Source organism: Sebastes umbrosus, chromosome 4, assembly GCF_015220745.1.
Source record: "Sebastes umbrosus isolate fSebUmb1 chromosome 4, fSebUmb1.pri, whole genome shotgun sequence".
In the NCBI taxonomy this organism is placed as follows: domain Eukaryota; kingdom Metazoa; phylum Chordata; class Actinopteri; order Perciformes; family Sebastidae; genus Sebastes; species Sebastes umbrosus.
This window is the reverse complement of record NC_051272.1, coordinates 1,190,273-1,206,508: the sequence shown is the minus strand read 5'-3', so window position 1 is coordinate 1,206,508 and position 16,236 is coordinate 1,190,273. Positions and strand designations below refer to the sequence as shown.

Genomic DNA, 16,236 nt, shown 5'->3' with positions numbered 1-16,236 from the left:
CGCTCGGTATTTATAGATAGTTTTTGCAGCTGCAAATAAAAAAGGGCCTCACTCACAAATGTGGCCCATTGACAAAACATTTAGTTTAAACACGTAGCAGGAATACGAGGCACACTCCAGCTAGTCCATCACCCCCCCCCAACCCCTTCATTTTGCTTTAATTGTCTTGGCTATTTCCAAACCATTACCATAAAGTGGTTTTGAGCAGGATGCATACCACCTCGTCTCCCGCAGTGCTGAGTAAACAAACACAGTAAAAGGATAAAGTTAGAATCCGGCTGAAGTGTCACTAAATGACAGCTCCACTGAGCTTCACTTGCTATGAATGAATGAGGCTTTTGTTTGAACACGATTCATTGTTATTGTTTCCGAGCGCAGCTAAGCTGCTGAAGTGGACCAAAGTGTCGGGGCCCCAGAATAGAAAGCATTATTTAATGCTGTTTGTTCGGGCAGGGCAGCTCTTCACCAAAGTGGGAACTTCACTGTGTATTTTGACTTTAGGAATGCAGAATGCATTACTGAAACCCAGTTTGTATTATTGTGACATAGATTAAAGCGTGATGAAGTGATCTGGTCAGATCTTCGCCTCTGGCAAATCGTTTAGCTCCGGCGAGCCTTTGAAGGTCTGCCCAGGCCGGGGAACGCTTTGAGAACCGAGACACAACAGAGAGAGAGGAACACAGACACAGACGGAACCCAGCTCCCTTACCATAACGCTAATAAAACCAAACAGATGAAACGTGTGCTGCGCTGCCACCAGAGTCCTTCTGTTTTGTCACTATGTGTATTTTTGAATTCCCTGTCACGCGTTGACGCAGCCTACTTAGGAAAGCCTGAGTCGTAATTAGGTCATTTGGACGTTTCCTCGGACTATTTAAAGGAAGGCAGGCAGAGTGAATTTGGAAAAAAGCATGGTACTGACTCACGCACACTGTGCCTGGAATTCCCTCTTTACCATTGGCCAGGGGACTACTGATTTTGGCGTTGGTGCACACTGGACTGAAGAATAAAAAATGGAGAGAAAAATATTACTCAATATGTTTTGTTTTTTTTTCTTTGGTAGCCTTTCCACCCTTCTCTTACCGTACGGACTGGAGAAAGAAACTGCTCCGGTTCGCCCCAAAACACTTAACTCCAAATAACCTCAGCTCCTGATCTTATTCTTTGAGTTAGCTCTATTGCTTCTAGCATTACTCCGTGACTGTCAATCATGCGCTCTCTCCACTAACGTTCATCTTAAATCTTCTACAAATGTTTTTGTTTCCTCCCAGCACCAACCCCCGCCTGTCCCTCACTTCCTGTGACCTAATGCCAAACTGAGGAGATTTGCTTTCATGTGTGTGGGTTGGAGAAAGAAAGAAAGACAGAACGCAGTAAAGAGGCAGGATGATGCATCTGGCACTGTGGTTTGCAGCTGAGGAACTTAAGAAGGTGTTACTGATGATAGTTTTCAGGCCCTATTCTTTTCTCCGCCCCACCCTCCTTGTTTTATTTTTGAGCTGCTTCTCTCCGCATACATCCAACATTACCTGGTGCCAAGTCTGTAGGAAATCACTCACTTCCTGTCAAGTGTGCTCTCCTTTTGATTTAAATGTCTGTGTGCCAGCCTGTGACCTCAGCAAGGCAGCATTTAATTTGACTGCAACACTTTGATTCATCTACTGGGGTAACATTATACCTACTACTACTCTATAAAAACAATCAGTCACACAATGCATGCTGAAATTATACTGCTAGAAATACTGCACAACCACGCTCACAGAGATGCACGTACTCTATGTACAATTATACCCAATTGAGTGTGCAAATGTACTCACACGCACAAAACCTGAGACGCTCTCCTCTCCTCATTGCAAACATGAACTTAGACCAAAGGTTCATTCACAAATAGTGCTTTTGTATATCCGCCGGCTCTGTAGTCTCACAGGGAAACTGTATTTCATGAGAAGTAGCTTGTTTCGTTTGGCGTTGACATGTGTAGCCTACTTTCCCAAGGTTTAAGGAAAACCCCTTTCACAGTCACGTGTTAGAACCTGTCGTCTTGTCTGGAGATATATGAAGATAAACCTCGCTCTAAGTCTTACAAGAGAAGGTGTTACCTGAAGGTGAAAGGTTAAGAGCGTGGCCTGCAGCTACGTTGTAGCCCACTTTCTCCTGATGTTCTCTGATGGATTTCAGCCACTCCCAACCTGCCCGAATCCAAAATCATTCTTCTCAATGTCACTCCAAGGTCAGAGAGAGCCTGTCACTTTTTTTCTTCCATACTTGTCGAAAACAAAACGTTCAGCAGAAGGTGATGAAGGCTCATCAGCCCTGAAGCACCCAGAGTCACAGCTGTGAACATGAGAAACAGATGAAGCCGGCTGTCACGTTTATTTTAAAGTGGCAACAGACAATTTTTATACTGACTCACGCGGAATTCTTCTCACCTTCCGCTATCCACGTGTTACCATTTTGCAAGGTCACCATCGCTGCATCCCGTGCTAAGCACTGCCCAAGACAATTGGGATTGGTTTAAATATGCTAAATTTGATACCCAGAGCATTGATATAGCAGCAAACAACTATTGTCTACGCAGTTCACTGTCCGGGAGCATTAACTTAGCAGCTACGATGCTGCGTTCACTGTCTCCAGTTCACCGTCCGGGAGCGTTAACTTAGCAGCTACGATGCTGCGTTCACTGTCTCCAGTTCACCGTCCGGGAGCGTTAACTTAGCAGCTACGATGCTGCGTTCACTGTCTCCAGTTCACCGTCCGGGAGCGTTAACTTAGCAGCTACGATGCTGCGTTCACTGTCTCCAGTTCACCGTCCGGGAGCGTTAACTTAGCAGCTACGATGCTGCGTTCACTGTCTCCAGTTCACCGTCCGGGAGCGTTAACTTAGCAGCTACGATGCTGCGTTCACTGTCTCCAGTTCAGCGTCCGGGAGCGTTAACTTAGCAGCTACGATGCTGCGTTCACTGTCTCCAGTTCACCGTCCAGGAGCGTTAACTTAGCAGCTACGATGCTGCGTTCACTGTCTCCAGTTCACCGTCCAGGAGCGTTAACTTAGCAGCTACGATGCTGCGTTCACTGTCTCCAGTTCAGCGTCCGGGAGCGTTAACTTAGCAGCTACGATGCTGCGTTCACTGTCTCCAGTTCACCGTCCGGGAGCGTTAACTTAGCAGCTACGATGCTGCGTTCACTGTCTCCAGTTCAGCGTCCGGGAGCGTTAACTTAGCAGCTACGATGCTGCATGTAGTGTCGCGGACATGCAGCCACTTTCCCAGTAAAAGTCTCCACTGCACATTTAGTTTAGTTTAGCAGGTTGTCAGCTGTGTGTCTGTCTGGCGGAACTGTAGCGAGTTCCCAACAAACAGTGTGAGTGTTTGTGCTACGTTAGCAGCTCTAGCATTGCCGGAGGCTTCGTGCTCGCTGCCGCCACCACACGTAGTCTGGCCGCTCAGCTTAATTAGTTAATTATTAACATTTCTTTTAGCCGTTTTAACCGATAGCGTTAATCGGTTAAAATGCTTAATGTCGGTTAGCGGTTAAACGGTTAATTATTGACATCACTATAGAAGAGTAATGTCTACCTGAGTAGAGAATGAAGTCACTCGCCCTCTGTGTGTGTGTGTTGTAATCTGAGCTTCTTTTAGTGCACGTTTGTGCATGTGAGCGTGCCCACCTGGCTAGCTCACGGCCGCCGCTCTGCACTGCTCTAATACGGCGGTTACAGCTGATAACGCCGTCCCAACCGATGGCGTCGTTGCGTAAGCGTAGCACCCACCCTCCGTTCCCCCCTCAGGTTAACGCTGTTTTCGCCGTGGTTTGTAAGTGTTGTTTGCATCGTTAGCTGCGAGCCGCCGGCTCAGCCGTCACCATGTTGAGAGCTGTGTGACGTTAATAGAAATGCTCCCAATCCCGTATTTAGCACCTTTAAAGAAAAGGCGGGGCATCTTTTCCCCCTTTAGCAGAATGATATTTTGGATGCAGCCAGATCAGATCATTCTCAGTGCTGAGGACATGGTCCAGGTCTAATCGAGATTAGACCCATATCTGCCGCTGGCCACCAGCCCGCTGTGACCCCTGGTGCTGGGGTTTGCGTTGGCTGAATTTGAGTTGCCACGGCCACTAACTGAAGGTCCGTCTGTTCTGGTTGCTCAGTGGTTGACGCACTTCATTCGTGCCATGAATCGAGCCTTCATTTTCGGAGATCGTACCTGGTGGCAGTCTGAACTGCGTAGTGAAAGGGAGGCGTAAAGGGAACCAATCTAAACACCGATGGTGTCATTATTCTATAGCCATTATATTGTGCAATCAGCATTAACTTCATAATGATAAGTTAAAGTCAAGTCAAATTTATTTCTATAGCACATTTAAAAGCAGACAGCCAAATCACACATATCCACAGACAGAGACCAAGATAACATCCATGAGTAAAAGACTGTTATGAACATTATAAAAGACCAATTAGTATTCACAATTCAAGTACATTCAAAAGCCAAAGAAAAGAGGTGAGCCTTGATCTTAAAAACATACTGCCACTTTAACCAGATTAAACTTCATATGGTCCGTACCGTACTTGTAAGTTATTTATGAAGACATGAAATGCTTCAAATTCCAGATGCTGGTAGGTTTGCATTTAGATCTTTTTGAAGGAGAATATAAAATGTCCTGACTGTTCAAAACATTACTGTTAAGCACCGGCCTTACGCCGCCTTTAAAAATCATTATCAAGCTTTTGTGACACTTCACCCTTACTGTATTTATGCTGTAAAAATAGCAGCATGTGTATATTGCTGAATAAGTGTTTTGTCATTTATGAATTCCGAAGAAGCTTCTGTCAAAATATGTGGGGTTATCGTTACCGCCCAGCGTGCCTGTGCATGTTTGTCTTGTTGGTGCGTTTGTTCATCGATTCATGGGAGGGAGGGTGACAGGTCAGGAGGAAAAGGTTGAGTCCCCTCAGGCTGGAGCTCTGCCTCTTCAGAAACTACTGAATGACAAGAGAACTGTGGAACTACAACATTTAAATTAGTTAAATAGAAAATCATTCTGTAAAGCTATGCATGCTAATTGTATGTTCGTGCATCTGCCTAACATTTGTCACGTGCAGATAAAGATGAACTCTGTCCAGACTGTGTTTTTATTAGGACGTGTTTTGGATTGTGTCAGCCTTTAAATACTGTAAATAGAAGATCAAAAGAGGATTTCTTGGCTCTGCTGAACGGTAATATCTGAACGGTGAGGAGGAGAAACTTTCACTTCTTTTGATTGTTGTTATTTGCTGCTTCAGTTCTCTTCTTCTTCTACTATTTTGAAGCACAATTAAAACTAAAGATTTATGATTCCCTTGTAGTGTGTGTGGTAGAAACCGTTGAGGTCAAGACTGCCATATTTCATCCTTCACCTCTTGTTTATGTGTGTGGGGGGTCCATCCACCACATCCACATTCACTATTTTTCACTCAGTGACCATCTTAAAATGGCACTCTCGCTGGATACCTTTTACCCAGAGTTTAAAGGGGACATATCATGTTTTTTTATTCAGTGCTTGTGGACATACATTCTGGTATCAGGAGTAATACCAACCCACAAACTGTGAAATAAAGCAACACACAGTTTTTGTGGGCTGTCTAGAAAACATGTGATTCAACCAGCCATTCAGTAGGGATGCACTGATACCACTTTTTTTCTGACCGAGTACGAGTACTTACATGTGGGTACTCGCCGATAACGAGTACCAATACGAGTACTTCCCTCGTTAACAGCCAGCTGGAGGGTGTGAGCGACACACGGCAGGCTGGGGAGTCCCGCATACGAGGCGGTGCGCAGCGACCGGCTCTAGGTCGGCTTGGAAAGGCTCGGGGCGAAGGTGGCTTGCAGCCGCAGCTTTACAGCGCTCCCCGCCCGGACCTCGCCGCACCGTGACGGGGCTCCCTGCGAGACTGTCCTCAGTGCTCCCCAACCACGTTGTCGTGCCACGGCCCACGTAAAAGGCGCCAGGGGTCTGCGGCGTTGTTGGCAACCCACCCGACCCGTCTTGAAACACGGACCAAGGAGTCTAACGCACGCCCGAGTCAGAGGGTGCAAGCAAAACCCCGTGGCGCAATGAACATGAGGGCCGGCTGAGGTGGTGGAGCGTGAGGACCCGAAAGATGGTGACGAGAGGTTAACGTCGCGCTGCTGTAAAGTGGTATCGGTGCCGTTGTATCGGAGCCCTTTTGCGAGAAAAATCATGTTGTTTTTTTTAAATTAAAGCGTGTAAACATGTTCTAATAGAAACACTAAATACAACCTGAAGATGAGCATGATATGTCTCCTTTCAGCTGTGTTGCTTGGTAAAGAAAATATTGTGTCCTTTACCTTCTAAATATCTAAATACTTGTAGCCAGTATGGGTAAGCTTTTATAAGTGTGATATAATATAAATTGTCGCTTGGTTAGATATTCACCCAATAAAAAAGTATGCTAATTAAGTTTGAGGTCACACAGGGCTGTCATTAATTAATCCCATTCCATCTAAAAGTTTCTTTTACATTTAATAAAACTTTGTTGATTTTGAAAGGCAACCAAATACTCTGGCCCCGGCAGAAGACGGGACAAGAAAATATTGATACGCTGAAAAAAGGAATGTAGGAGGAACACAACTGGAAAAAAGGCATTTGTCCGTTAAGGATGGAAGGTCATCACGGTTACAAAGTGAGAGTCAGCTTGCCGTTTCATTAATATCCTGTTCTACTCAGTCATGTTTTAAAGGCCGTCACACAGTTTACCTTTTTTTTTTTTTTTTTGCACAGCCACACGTGTAATAATCCACTGACATGCAGGAATAAGGGACATTGTGTCACAAAGAGGAAAAAATAACCTTGAAACGCTCTAAAACAAAGATTCCATCATGTTTGTGGAATGCTGCGGTTCTCAATATGGAAACAGACGGAGTCCAGAATCCAGCGGTTAGAAAAAAAATAAATAAAAGAGAAAACTCGTCTGAGAAAGAGGAAAAACTTGGGAGGGGGTGAGGGGAGCCTCTGGAATTACACACCAAAACCCCCTCCGACACACACACAGACACATACTGAGACACTCAGACACACACACACACCACACACATACACTCCTTCCATCCTCCCCACTGCGCAGCTAACCACATTGGGTTAAGGGTGGGGTGGGGGGTGGGGGGGGTGGAGGTGGGGGAGGCACGAGTATAACAGGCCTCCCTCAGTACTGAGCTCACTGTTTCATCTGAAGCGCTCGGACGTCGGTTTCTCTCCGGCATCGTTCAAATGTTCCGAAGTTCTTCTGACGAAGCGTCACCAGTATGGAGAAAGACATGACGCGTTAATTATTATCTATAAATCATAAACTGAGAAATTAAGTTTGTAAACTACTGACAGACCGCCGCTGTTCACACTTCCACATGCAGAGCTTGTGTATAAATAATTCTGCGGTGGTTTAAGTTGTGAAAGCGTGCTGTGCTCTCCTCACATCGCTGACATATCTCCCCTCCTACTCTGCCTCTGAACGGACATAGGCGCAGGGATCTTAAAGCCAAATTGCTTGCATAATGGATGCTTCCAAAAATACAGAAGGAGTAGGCATGGCACGTCTATCCGAGGTTTTGGCGGCGCGCCCCGGCGTGGGCCCGGGCCAGCCTCTCTCGCTGTGCATTCCCTCCGTTTGGACCAGTCATGCTGGGAGAGGTGTGAGGAGAGCAGTCGGACGGCTTTTATTCTGCCACCTGATCCCCCCTCCCTCCCCCTGCATCCCTCTGATTACACAGCCTTCACCTCCTGACTCTCATCCCATAGTACGGTTCCCCCACTCTCTAATGGCCTTCCCTGCTACTCCAGATTCCTCCTCTTCTCTCTCCACCACCTCTGATCTCATCACCCTTCATCATCATCTGTCTTCTCTCTCTCTCAGTGGTCTCTGAGACTGCGTGGTGATATTTCAGTGAGCAAGCATCTGGAAAAGCTGAACAAGTTGGGAAATTCCTGCTAAATGCCAGTTATTGATTTAAATTATTATAAAAGGAGCCATTGTTTGTAGAAGCGGAGCGCTCGGCCTGCTGGCTCTAACAACGCTTTGTGTCTCTGGAGTTGTCTTCAGGATCGAAGTGCGGTTGTGTGGTGTCTTACGGAAGTGTTACATTGCTGAACTGTTCGGATCACCTACCTTAGTAGCTACCGTCTGCTTTTACCATTTCTTTTAGCCACCTTTGGGTGCTCTCCTGTTACAGAACACACATCAACAGAAATGTTGAATAGCTCAGTAGAAAGAGACGCGGAGCCTGTCCTCTTTTAAGTTAACTGACTTTGAGCGATATGGAGCTTATTGGGGGCTTCGGCCTGTTGGAAAATAGAAATTGCAAAAGCAATTACGAGCTCAAGGCAGCGATGTGATGAGTCGACGGAGATTTACCAGCATATTTTCACTCAAGCCAACACTACATACGTCCTGCACCAAAATTACAAGAATGAGACTTTCAGGAAATTGAGTTTTCATTCATGCACCTTTTACCCCCCCACCCCCCTTCATCTCTGACACAAACCAAGACATGCCCCTTGTGTAAGTAATAAAAAAACTTCCTCCACATTTGTTCTAGTTATATACTCGCACACACGTGCACCTACACCACAAACACACCACTTCTTCAGCACTCAGCAGTCTCAGGCATCAGGGTGGTGTTGTGGTGAAGCCATATGGGGCGCCACTGCTTGAGAGACTTGGTGATTTGACAGGAGGCCTGTAGAACACACACACACACACACACACACACACACAGCCTTAATTGACTTATAAAACTCCACTAAAACACACTTTTATGGAACAATTTTTAGACCAGTCACGTAAGATTTGATATCAACTTGTGCCCAGCTTGCAATTCTGTCACCACCACACTGTCTTTATACCCAGTCCAAGAGCAATTTATACTTTTCAAGAATGAGGCTGTACCAAAGACGCCACCAAATTGGCAGATTGATATGCGTAAAGTCTGCATGTGTGAAGTAATTCTGGCTTGTGTGGAGCACGTTGGTGCAAGGGGAGAGTTATGGAGCAGCTCAGGGCTGTAGGGAAGTGGACAAGGCATTTGTTAGGATATTAATAACGCCTTACTCTTTGTAAAGTGACAGCTCAGGCTTTGGTGCTACTTCTGTAAGGCTCCTGTGATCCTCATACTGCTCTTTTTGTTGCTGCACACATTCATCTTCCGTCCCAAACCTCAGCGGCCGGTCTGGGCAAACACGATCGGGTGTGTGATGTATGATTGTGACTGTTGACTCTGCGGAGCTGGACCGAGCAGCTTCCTGGTGGAGATGCTGGCAGTGGCCATTCACACCAGTTTCCCCCACTGGTGGCAGAGAGAGAGAGAGAGAGAGAGCTGCAGACACTCCGGCTTTCAGATTCTGTGGAGGTGTAGAGGGGATGTGATTTTTCACGACCAGGCCTAAACTCAGCCAGGTCTCCGCCTCGGAGCCTCCCTCTCAACCTGCTAAATACCTCTGGGAGGTTTACCAGAGGATGAGACAAGGAAACACATGGCAGAGAGTGATCCCTCTGGGTAGAAGTGGAGGGTCATATCTCACTATTCCATTTGTCAGGTGGTGTATGGACACATTGGCTACTGCTCTGTGGACATCAACAGAGCCCCTCAAGAGGCGATGCTATAGGCCAAGTCATCTTATCGGATTTCTGCATCCCCCTCTCTCTACCTCTGAGAGGGGGCTTTGACTTTGTACACTGAATAAATTCACCCTTTGGAACCACATGTCTGAAGCAAGGGCCCCTAAAGCATCTTTAGTCCACTCCACTGAGGCTGTGAGCTCTCTTTACACTGTAAAGCATGCAGTTTTTTAGACGTATGCCATTATTAAAGCTTCAGTAGGCAGTATAGTTTTGGCATCGTTGGGCAACAATTCCATAATAACCTTTCAGCATATTGTAATTCAAGTGTTCTGAGAGAAAACTAGACTTCTGCTCCTCCTCATGGCTCTGTTTCTCTCAGGCTTTAAAAAATCTCAGAGAGAGAGAGATTCAGATTCAGATTCAGACAACGTTATTGATCCCAAGAAGGGCAATTCAATTCACAGCTTACCTCATCACAAACACACACAGACAACATCCAGACAAACATCCAAATGTTCTGTCAAGCACAGATCAGAGAAACTGACAAACAGGTCGGTAAAGGACAGCAGATAAGTTAATCAAATATAATAAATAGAGAAAAAGAGAAAACAAATAGATAATAAATAGACATTGTTACATGAAATGACTACTGTCTGAGTTTAATAACCTGATAGCAGAAGGAATAAAAGAGTTGGAGAAACGGTTAGTTCTCCTCAGAGGTGCCTGATAACGGCGGCCTTAATGGCATCAATGAGAATTCAGGAGACAGAACATGACGAGGTTGGCTGATAATATTCTTAGCCTTCTTTACCACCTGATTCTCCCAGAGAGCGTTCCTATTGGCTGCGCTCCGGCTGGTGGGCGGTGCTTGGTATTTCCTCACCAGATCTCAACATGGCTGCCGGGTCACAAACGTTCTCATTTTATAGCTAAACCATGCACTACGATGATTCTGAGAACATCTGAGGAGAGAAATAGCGATTACAGTAACAGAATATTGATTCATATTTGATCAGCGCTGCCTACATGACGTTTGGAGGCACATGATTTTTTTCCTCATGCACTACTGTCAGGATATAGTGACCGTTTTATAAATATAACTTTTTTTAAATCCTATTTGCTCCATTTCTACCAAAGGCAGCTTTAATAAGGCAACAAGACATGTCCTTAAGAAACGCTGTGCTTTGTGCTTTGTTGTGAACAGGACTGTGTTCTATCATGACTGTCGGTGGTTTGTAGAGTTTGTAGAGTTCACAAAGAATTCATTTGTGTGCAGTCTGTCATCATCTCCCTGATAATCAGCACTAATGTTATGTCGAACAATCTTATCGTAACCTCAACACTGGGATGATCAGATAGGATCTGCAGGAAAGGAATCTAGGTGTGTTGCAGGAAGAAAAAAATAACCTTCAAACTGGAGCAAACTGCAGTGGAGAAATGTGGATGTATATTTTAAAGAGAACTTTACTTACAGGCGCTACAGCTCATATTCACACCTCCCTACTGTAAAAGTGGATATTTTGTAAAACCATTGCATGCATTGTTTGGCTTTAGGGCCTCACCTGATCAGTCGAGGTGTGGTGATAATCTGACTTTTTGCAAACAAAGAGAATATTTTCTGCAGCTCCTTTGCTCCACTATGCTTTAGCAACAGAAAAAAAGGGAACAATTGTATTTGGTTGTAGAATACAGTCCTTTAATTAGATCACTGCATTACTGTGAGCTAGCTAGCTGATAAAGGGTAAGCCCCTTGGCTGGTAGAGAGGCACTCAGGCGTTCAGGATGGAAACATCTGTTGCTGATCTTCAAATGACCCTGAGAGGGCCCGACAGCTAAACCTCCATAGGGATGCATTTTGGTGCACATTTTTACTGCATCTTTCAAACCCAGTTGCTTCCTCAGCTTGAAAACAGGACATTGAAATTATGTCTCATTTATTTTGTACTAGGGCTGTCTAAGTTAACGCAATAACGCGTTAATGCAAATTCATTTAATGCCACTAAATTTCTTTAATGAAATTGGCAATTTTTGCAAAGCTTGTCGTGAAGGAGGTTAAATAACGCTCCAAACTTATGCTACATTTTGGCGAGGAAAGACTGGCATTGCCACATTCAAAGGGGTCCCTTGACCTCTGACCTCCAGATATGTGAATGTAAATGGGTTCTATGGGTACCCACGAGTCTCCCCTTTACAGACATGCCCACTTTATGATCATCACATGCAGTTTGGGGCAAGTCATAGTCAAGTCAGCACACTGACACACTGACAGCTGTTGTTGCCTGTTGGGCTGCAGTTTGCCATGTTATGATGTGAGCATATTGTTTTATGCTAAATGCAGTACCTGTGAGGGTTTCTGGATCAATATCTGTCATTGATTTGTGTTGTTAATTGATTTCCAATAATAAATATATACATATGTTTGGGAAACAGAGGTAAAGATGGGGTGGAAGTTTGGTAACCAGGCCTAGAAATGACATTTTGGTGCTACGTCCAACCTCCATTTGGTCCGACCTCAAATGAAGCAGAATCAGTGGAGGGCCAAAGTAAACTGGGACCTGAGAAGCCGTGTCTGTCTGGGATGCCTGAGGAAAGGCAACAAACGTCAGTGTGCCCGCGGTCCTCACTGTCTAATGGCTGACTGACTAATCCCTGATATTCCTCCATGATCTAAACCTGCAGCTCTCTGTAGCAATAGAACACTGTGGCATTGTTGTGTCCCCACTCTCAAGGAGTCTGTGATTCATTTACTGGCAGCGCTTTTTGGATCCACGTACTGTATTTTCTCTCATCCTCGGTACTGTAGCGAGCTGCATCATTTCAAGACCAGACTGGTCTCTTTGTGTGATTGTTTATGTAGGAGAGGATTTAGACTGTGACACTTGTACAGCCATCAATTCACTGATGTCAGATGAAACTGTATTTGCTTGTTTGAAATGTCTTATTTGTTGTCGGGAATAGAGAATTTAAGCGTTAGTATCTTGAAGACTTGGAGTATGAGTTTGGCAGTATTTTGAAATTCCCCATTGATTACACTGGTCCTTTGTGCAGTGACAGCAGCCCGGTGAAATGCTGCAATAGTGCTCTCTGCTGGCAGAAACTATGAATATTGTGATTGCAATCTCATTCAGAGAGTACAGAATGAATGTTTCTTTGCTTATTTTAAAGATGCATTCTTTAATGAATGGTGTTTAATGCTTTGCCTGCATGTTTTAATAGTATTGCCAGATTGTATTTGAATATACAGTATATATCACTTGCATTATTTGTGTTTAATTAAACAGTAAAAGCTCGACATCTAATCCTCTCTGTTCTCTCTTCCTTCCAGGTCTGCTTTGCTCTGGTGCCAGATCAGCGGTGCACGATGAAAGTGAAGAGATGAGCCTGCAGCGAGCAGCCCTGTCCCTGCAGCTCCTGCCTCTGGACGTTTACTGATTCCTACCAGCCAGACGACGATGCCCCTGTCTCCCAGATAGCACTTCTGAGGACCGGGCCTTCACAGCACGCATTGTGCACCATGGCAGGAGAGACTCAGCGAATGCATGCTGTCAAAGAGCTGGCCGCTGAGTCCAAACTGCAGGATGAAGGGACGGCGCTGGAACAGCAGAGTGACAAAGCCACAAAGGAGTTTTCGGAGCACTTTTCAAGCACAGGCACTGAGGCCAGAGCCGGCAGCAGAGGGGCCAGAGTTGAAAAACTAGAGAAGGGAAGGGACTGTCCTCAGCAGCGCGAGGCTGTCATACGGCCACAGCAGACAGGGAAGATTGACTTCAGGTCACTGCAGAACCGATCCAAATTTGCCACTGACGGGACTTGGTCGAGTGGAAAAGGCAGCCCCCAGTCCCCGAGCGGAAAGGGCCGCAGCCGAGAGAAGGCGAAGCGGTCGGGAAAGACGGAGCGTGCCAACCCGCAGCAGCTGTACAGACTTAGCATTACGAATCCACGCTCCAACCCCACCATTGGTATCGCCTACCCACAGCAGAAGGTTGCGCCACCCAAGAAGTTGGAGACCAGTCGTGGCCCGGTCTCGGGCAGCTACAGATTCCACGTTCCCAGTATACCGGAGAGAGAGGCCGAACTACAGCAAGAAGAGCTCAGCTACAGCCGCTGCTTCCAGGAGGCCTCCTCTAACCTCACCTCCCCAAGCTATACCTCACAGGCACTGGGCTCCTCGAGTGGAACGTCATCCCACCCACATCCGCCCCTGTCACAGCAGCAGCAGCAGCCTGCCTCAATGGAGAGCAACGGCTCCCAGCCCGGCAGCCAGCTGATCCTGGCTGACTTTCAGCTGAGTGGCTCTAACGTGTGGCAGTCTCCTGAAAGGACTTTTAATGGTGCTAACTACGGGGTGTCATCGCAAAAATCCACTGCCCTTACAGAAGCCAATAAGGCCTTTGTGCCGGGTCCATTTCAATATGGATATCATTTTCTGGAAGAATCCACCTCGGACTCTTTTCCCTGTGAACAGAACCCCCAATCTCAAGACTTTACAGACTCCTCGCTAGGTTCTGTTCACGTGACACAAAACTCTTTTTCCTTTACGCCTGGAGAAGGGCAAAACATCGCTCAGAACGGCACTCAGTTCGGTAATGAACAGCAGCCGGAGGATAGGAGCTCTTATCCTCAACCTCCGCAGTCACAGTTTAATCAGGGGGTCACGTCCTCCATCCAGTGTCCGAGGAATCTGAGCGAGGACTCGGCCAGCAGTGACAGCTCTGGCTCCAGCTCACAGCAGTCGGAGCAGGGGAAGATTGCCCTGCTCGAGAGCACAGACACTATTGCACAGGCAGACAGTAGGGAGGCAGCCATCACCTCGGGGAGTAAGAGGAACTGTCATCCTAAAGACACAGCTGCCAACCAAAGAACACTCATTCAAGGGAGTGTGCACCATGCGAGGAATATTTCACAAGGCTCCCAAATGCACTTTCCCAGCAAAACATTTAACAACCCTCCAGTCAGTAACATGCACACAAGCTCAATGCCTTTTGATAAAAACATCAATAATAAGGTTCTCAATAGGCTATGGGAGGGGCCCAATAAGACATATACACCAATTGACCAAAACACAATTCAGTATACTGATATGAACGACAAGTTTCAGTTTCAGAACCAGCCAGCACTTGACCAAAGGCCAAATCCATCTAAGAATAGCAGACTGACCTGGCAGCAGATACGGCCGACCCCTTCCATAACCAACCAAAACAGAATTGAGTTATCGAGACCAATAAGCAGTCAAAAACTGGCTTACATGGTTTCCCCTTCTGACTGGCAGGATGATTGTAAATCACATAAACACGGCTCCCTGAAAAACGCCAGCTCGTTTCAGAACAGCAGAACCAGTGACGGCTTTTCAAACCAAAGACAGGAGACTGTAAAACATAGCGGTAACACAGTCTCAACTTTTAAAGTAGAGATGAGCCACGCACAAGTATGTGAATCCAAAAATAAGGCGGTGTATTTTGGACTCAACCAGTCTCTTCCAGCAGCATCAAGAAACTACAGCTATCCTCCGTTACAGGTCCCGCCTATGGGACTTATGATGGTGTCACCTTATGAATCCCCTTTGCCCTCACCGGTTCATAACCCAGCATCCAGTAGCACCTGCTCCTCCCTCTCGCCGGCGTCCACCAGTCCTGTTAACATCAGTTCAGAGGACAGTCAAATGTCAAAGTCGGCACCCCCCCCACCCGTTCTATCACCAAGCCAAAACGCAGTTACCCTCAGATCACCTGAGCGCTCACCCTCACCAGTTTCATTCTGACGCTCCACGAAACCTTCCCTACGCGCCCGACAGAGCCAAAGACGACATAATGAGCTACCTGCAAAACAGCACACATCCAAAGACCGCCATGGACGGAAACAAAGGTTACATGGACAGTTTTGGGGTGGAGCATCACCAGCCACCACCGCCGTACTCTGCACATCAGCTGTTAGCGACCTCGCTAGCCGCCGCAAATCTTGACCAGCTAGACGTGCTTCTGACATGCAAGCAGTGTGATCAGAATTTCAACAACCTGGCTTCCTTTCTAGGCCACAAGCAATACTGTGCTCAGCATACGTTTGCACAAAATGACCTCAAAGACATATCAAAGATGGAGGACAGCAGGAAGTTTCATGCAGAACCAGCTAAAGCTGTGTCAAATGTTTCGATGTCGAGGTGCCCGTCTGACCTTCACCTGTCTCTGTTGGGCCTCAATAAAAACGGAGAACTGATATCTGACAGTGAAACAAAAGGAGACAACAAGGACGATCCAATGAAACTCAACTTGTTCTCCGGTCCTGTCGCTCTCCCTGAGCTGGAGATGGAGGATGCCAAATTAGACAGCCTAATCACAGAAGCCTTGAATGGACTTGGATATCAATCAGACAACGCAGAGATAGACAGCAGCTTCATCGACGCGTTTGCTGATGATGACCTCACCACTGTCAAAGCAACATCAAACAAACAATGCCTGAAAACCAAAGAATCGCTGGTCTTTGAGAGCAGAAACAAACAGGCAGCAGAGGATGACAGATCTTTCACACAGGGAAAGTACTTTTATGACTCTGATGTTGAGAACCCTGAGACGGATAAACAGCACACGGAAAGCAAACTTGAGAAAAAGTCTCTGAATTTGGAACGAGATGAG

The 16,236-nt window shown here is 46.3% G+C and overlaps 1 protein-coding gene across 2 annotated transcripts in view; it reads left to right on the top strand.

Annotated features, from left to right (window-relative positions):
• Positions 1 to 15,397, top strand: part of LOC119486825 (zinc finger protein 469) — a 161,865-nt gene extending 146,468 nt beyond the window's left edge. For both annotated transcript variants that reach the window (XM_037767261.1, XM_037767260.1), the window contains one exon: positions 12,936 to 15,397. In XM_037767261.1, coding sequence (XP_037623189.1) covers positions 13,125 to 15,368 — 2,244 coding nt within the window. In that variant the 5' untranslated portion in view covers positions 12,936 to 13,124 and the 3' untranslated portion in view covers positions 15,369 to 15,397. The remainder of the gene's footprint in view (positions 1 to 12,935) is intronic.
• The last annotated feature ends 839 nt before the right edge of the window (positions 15,398 to 16,236 follow it).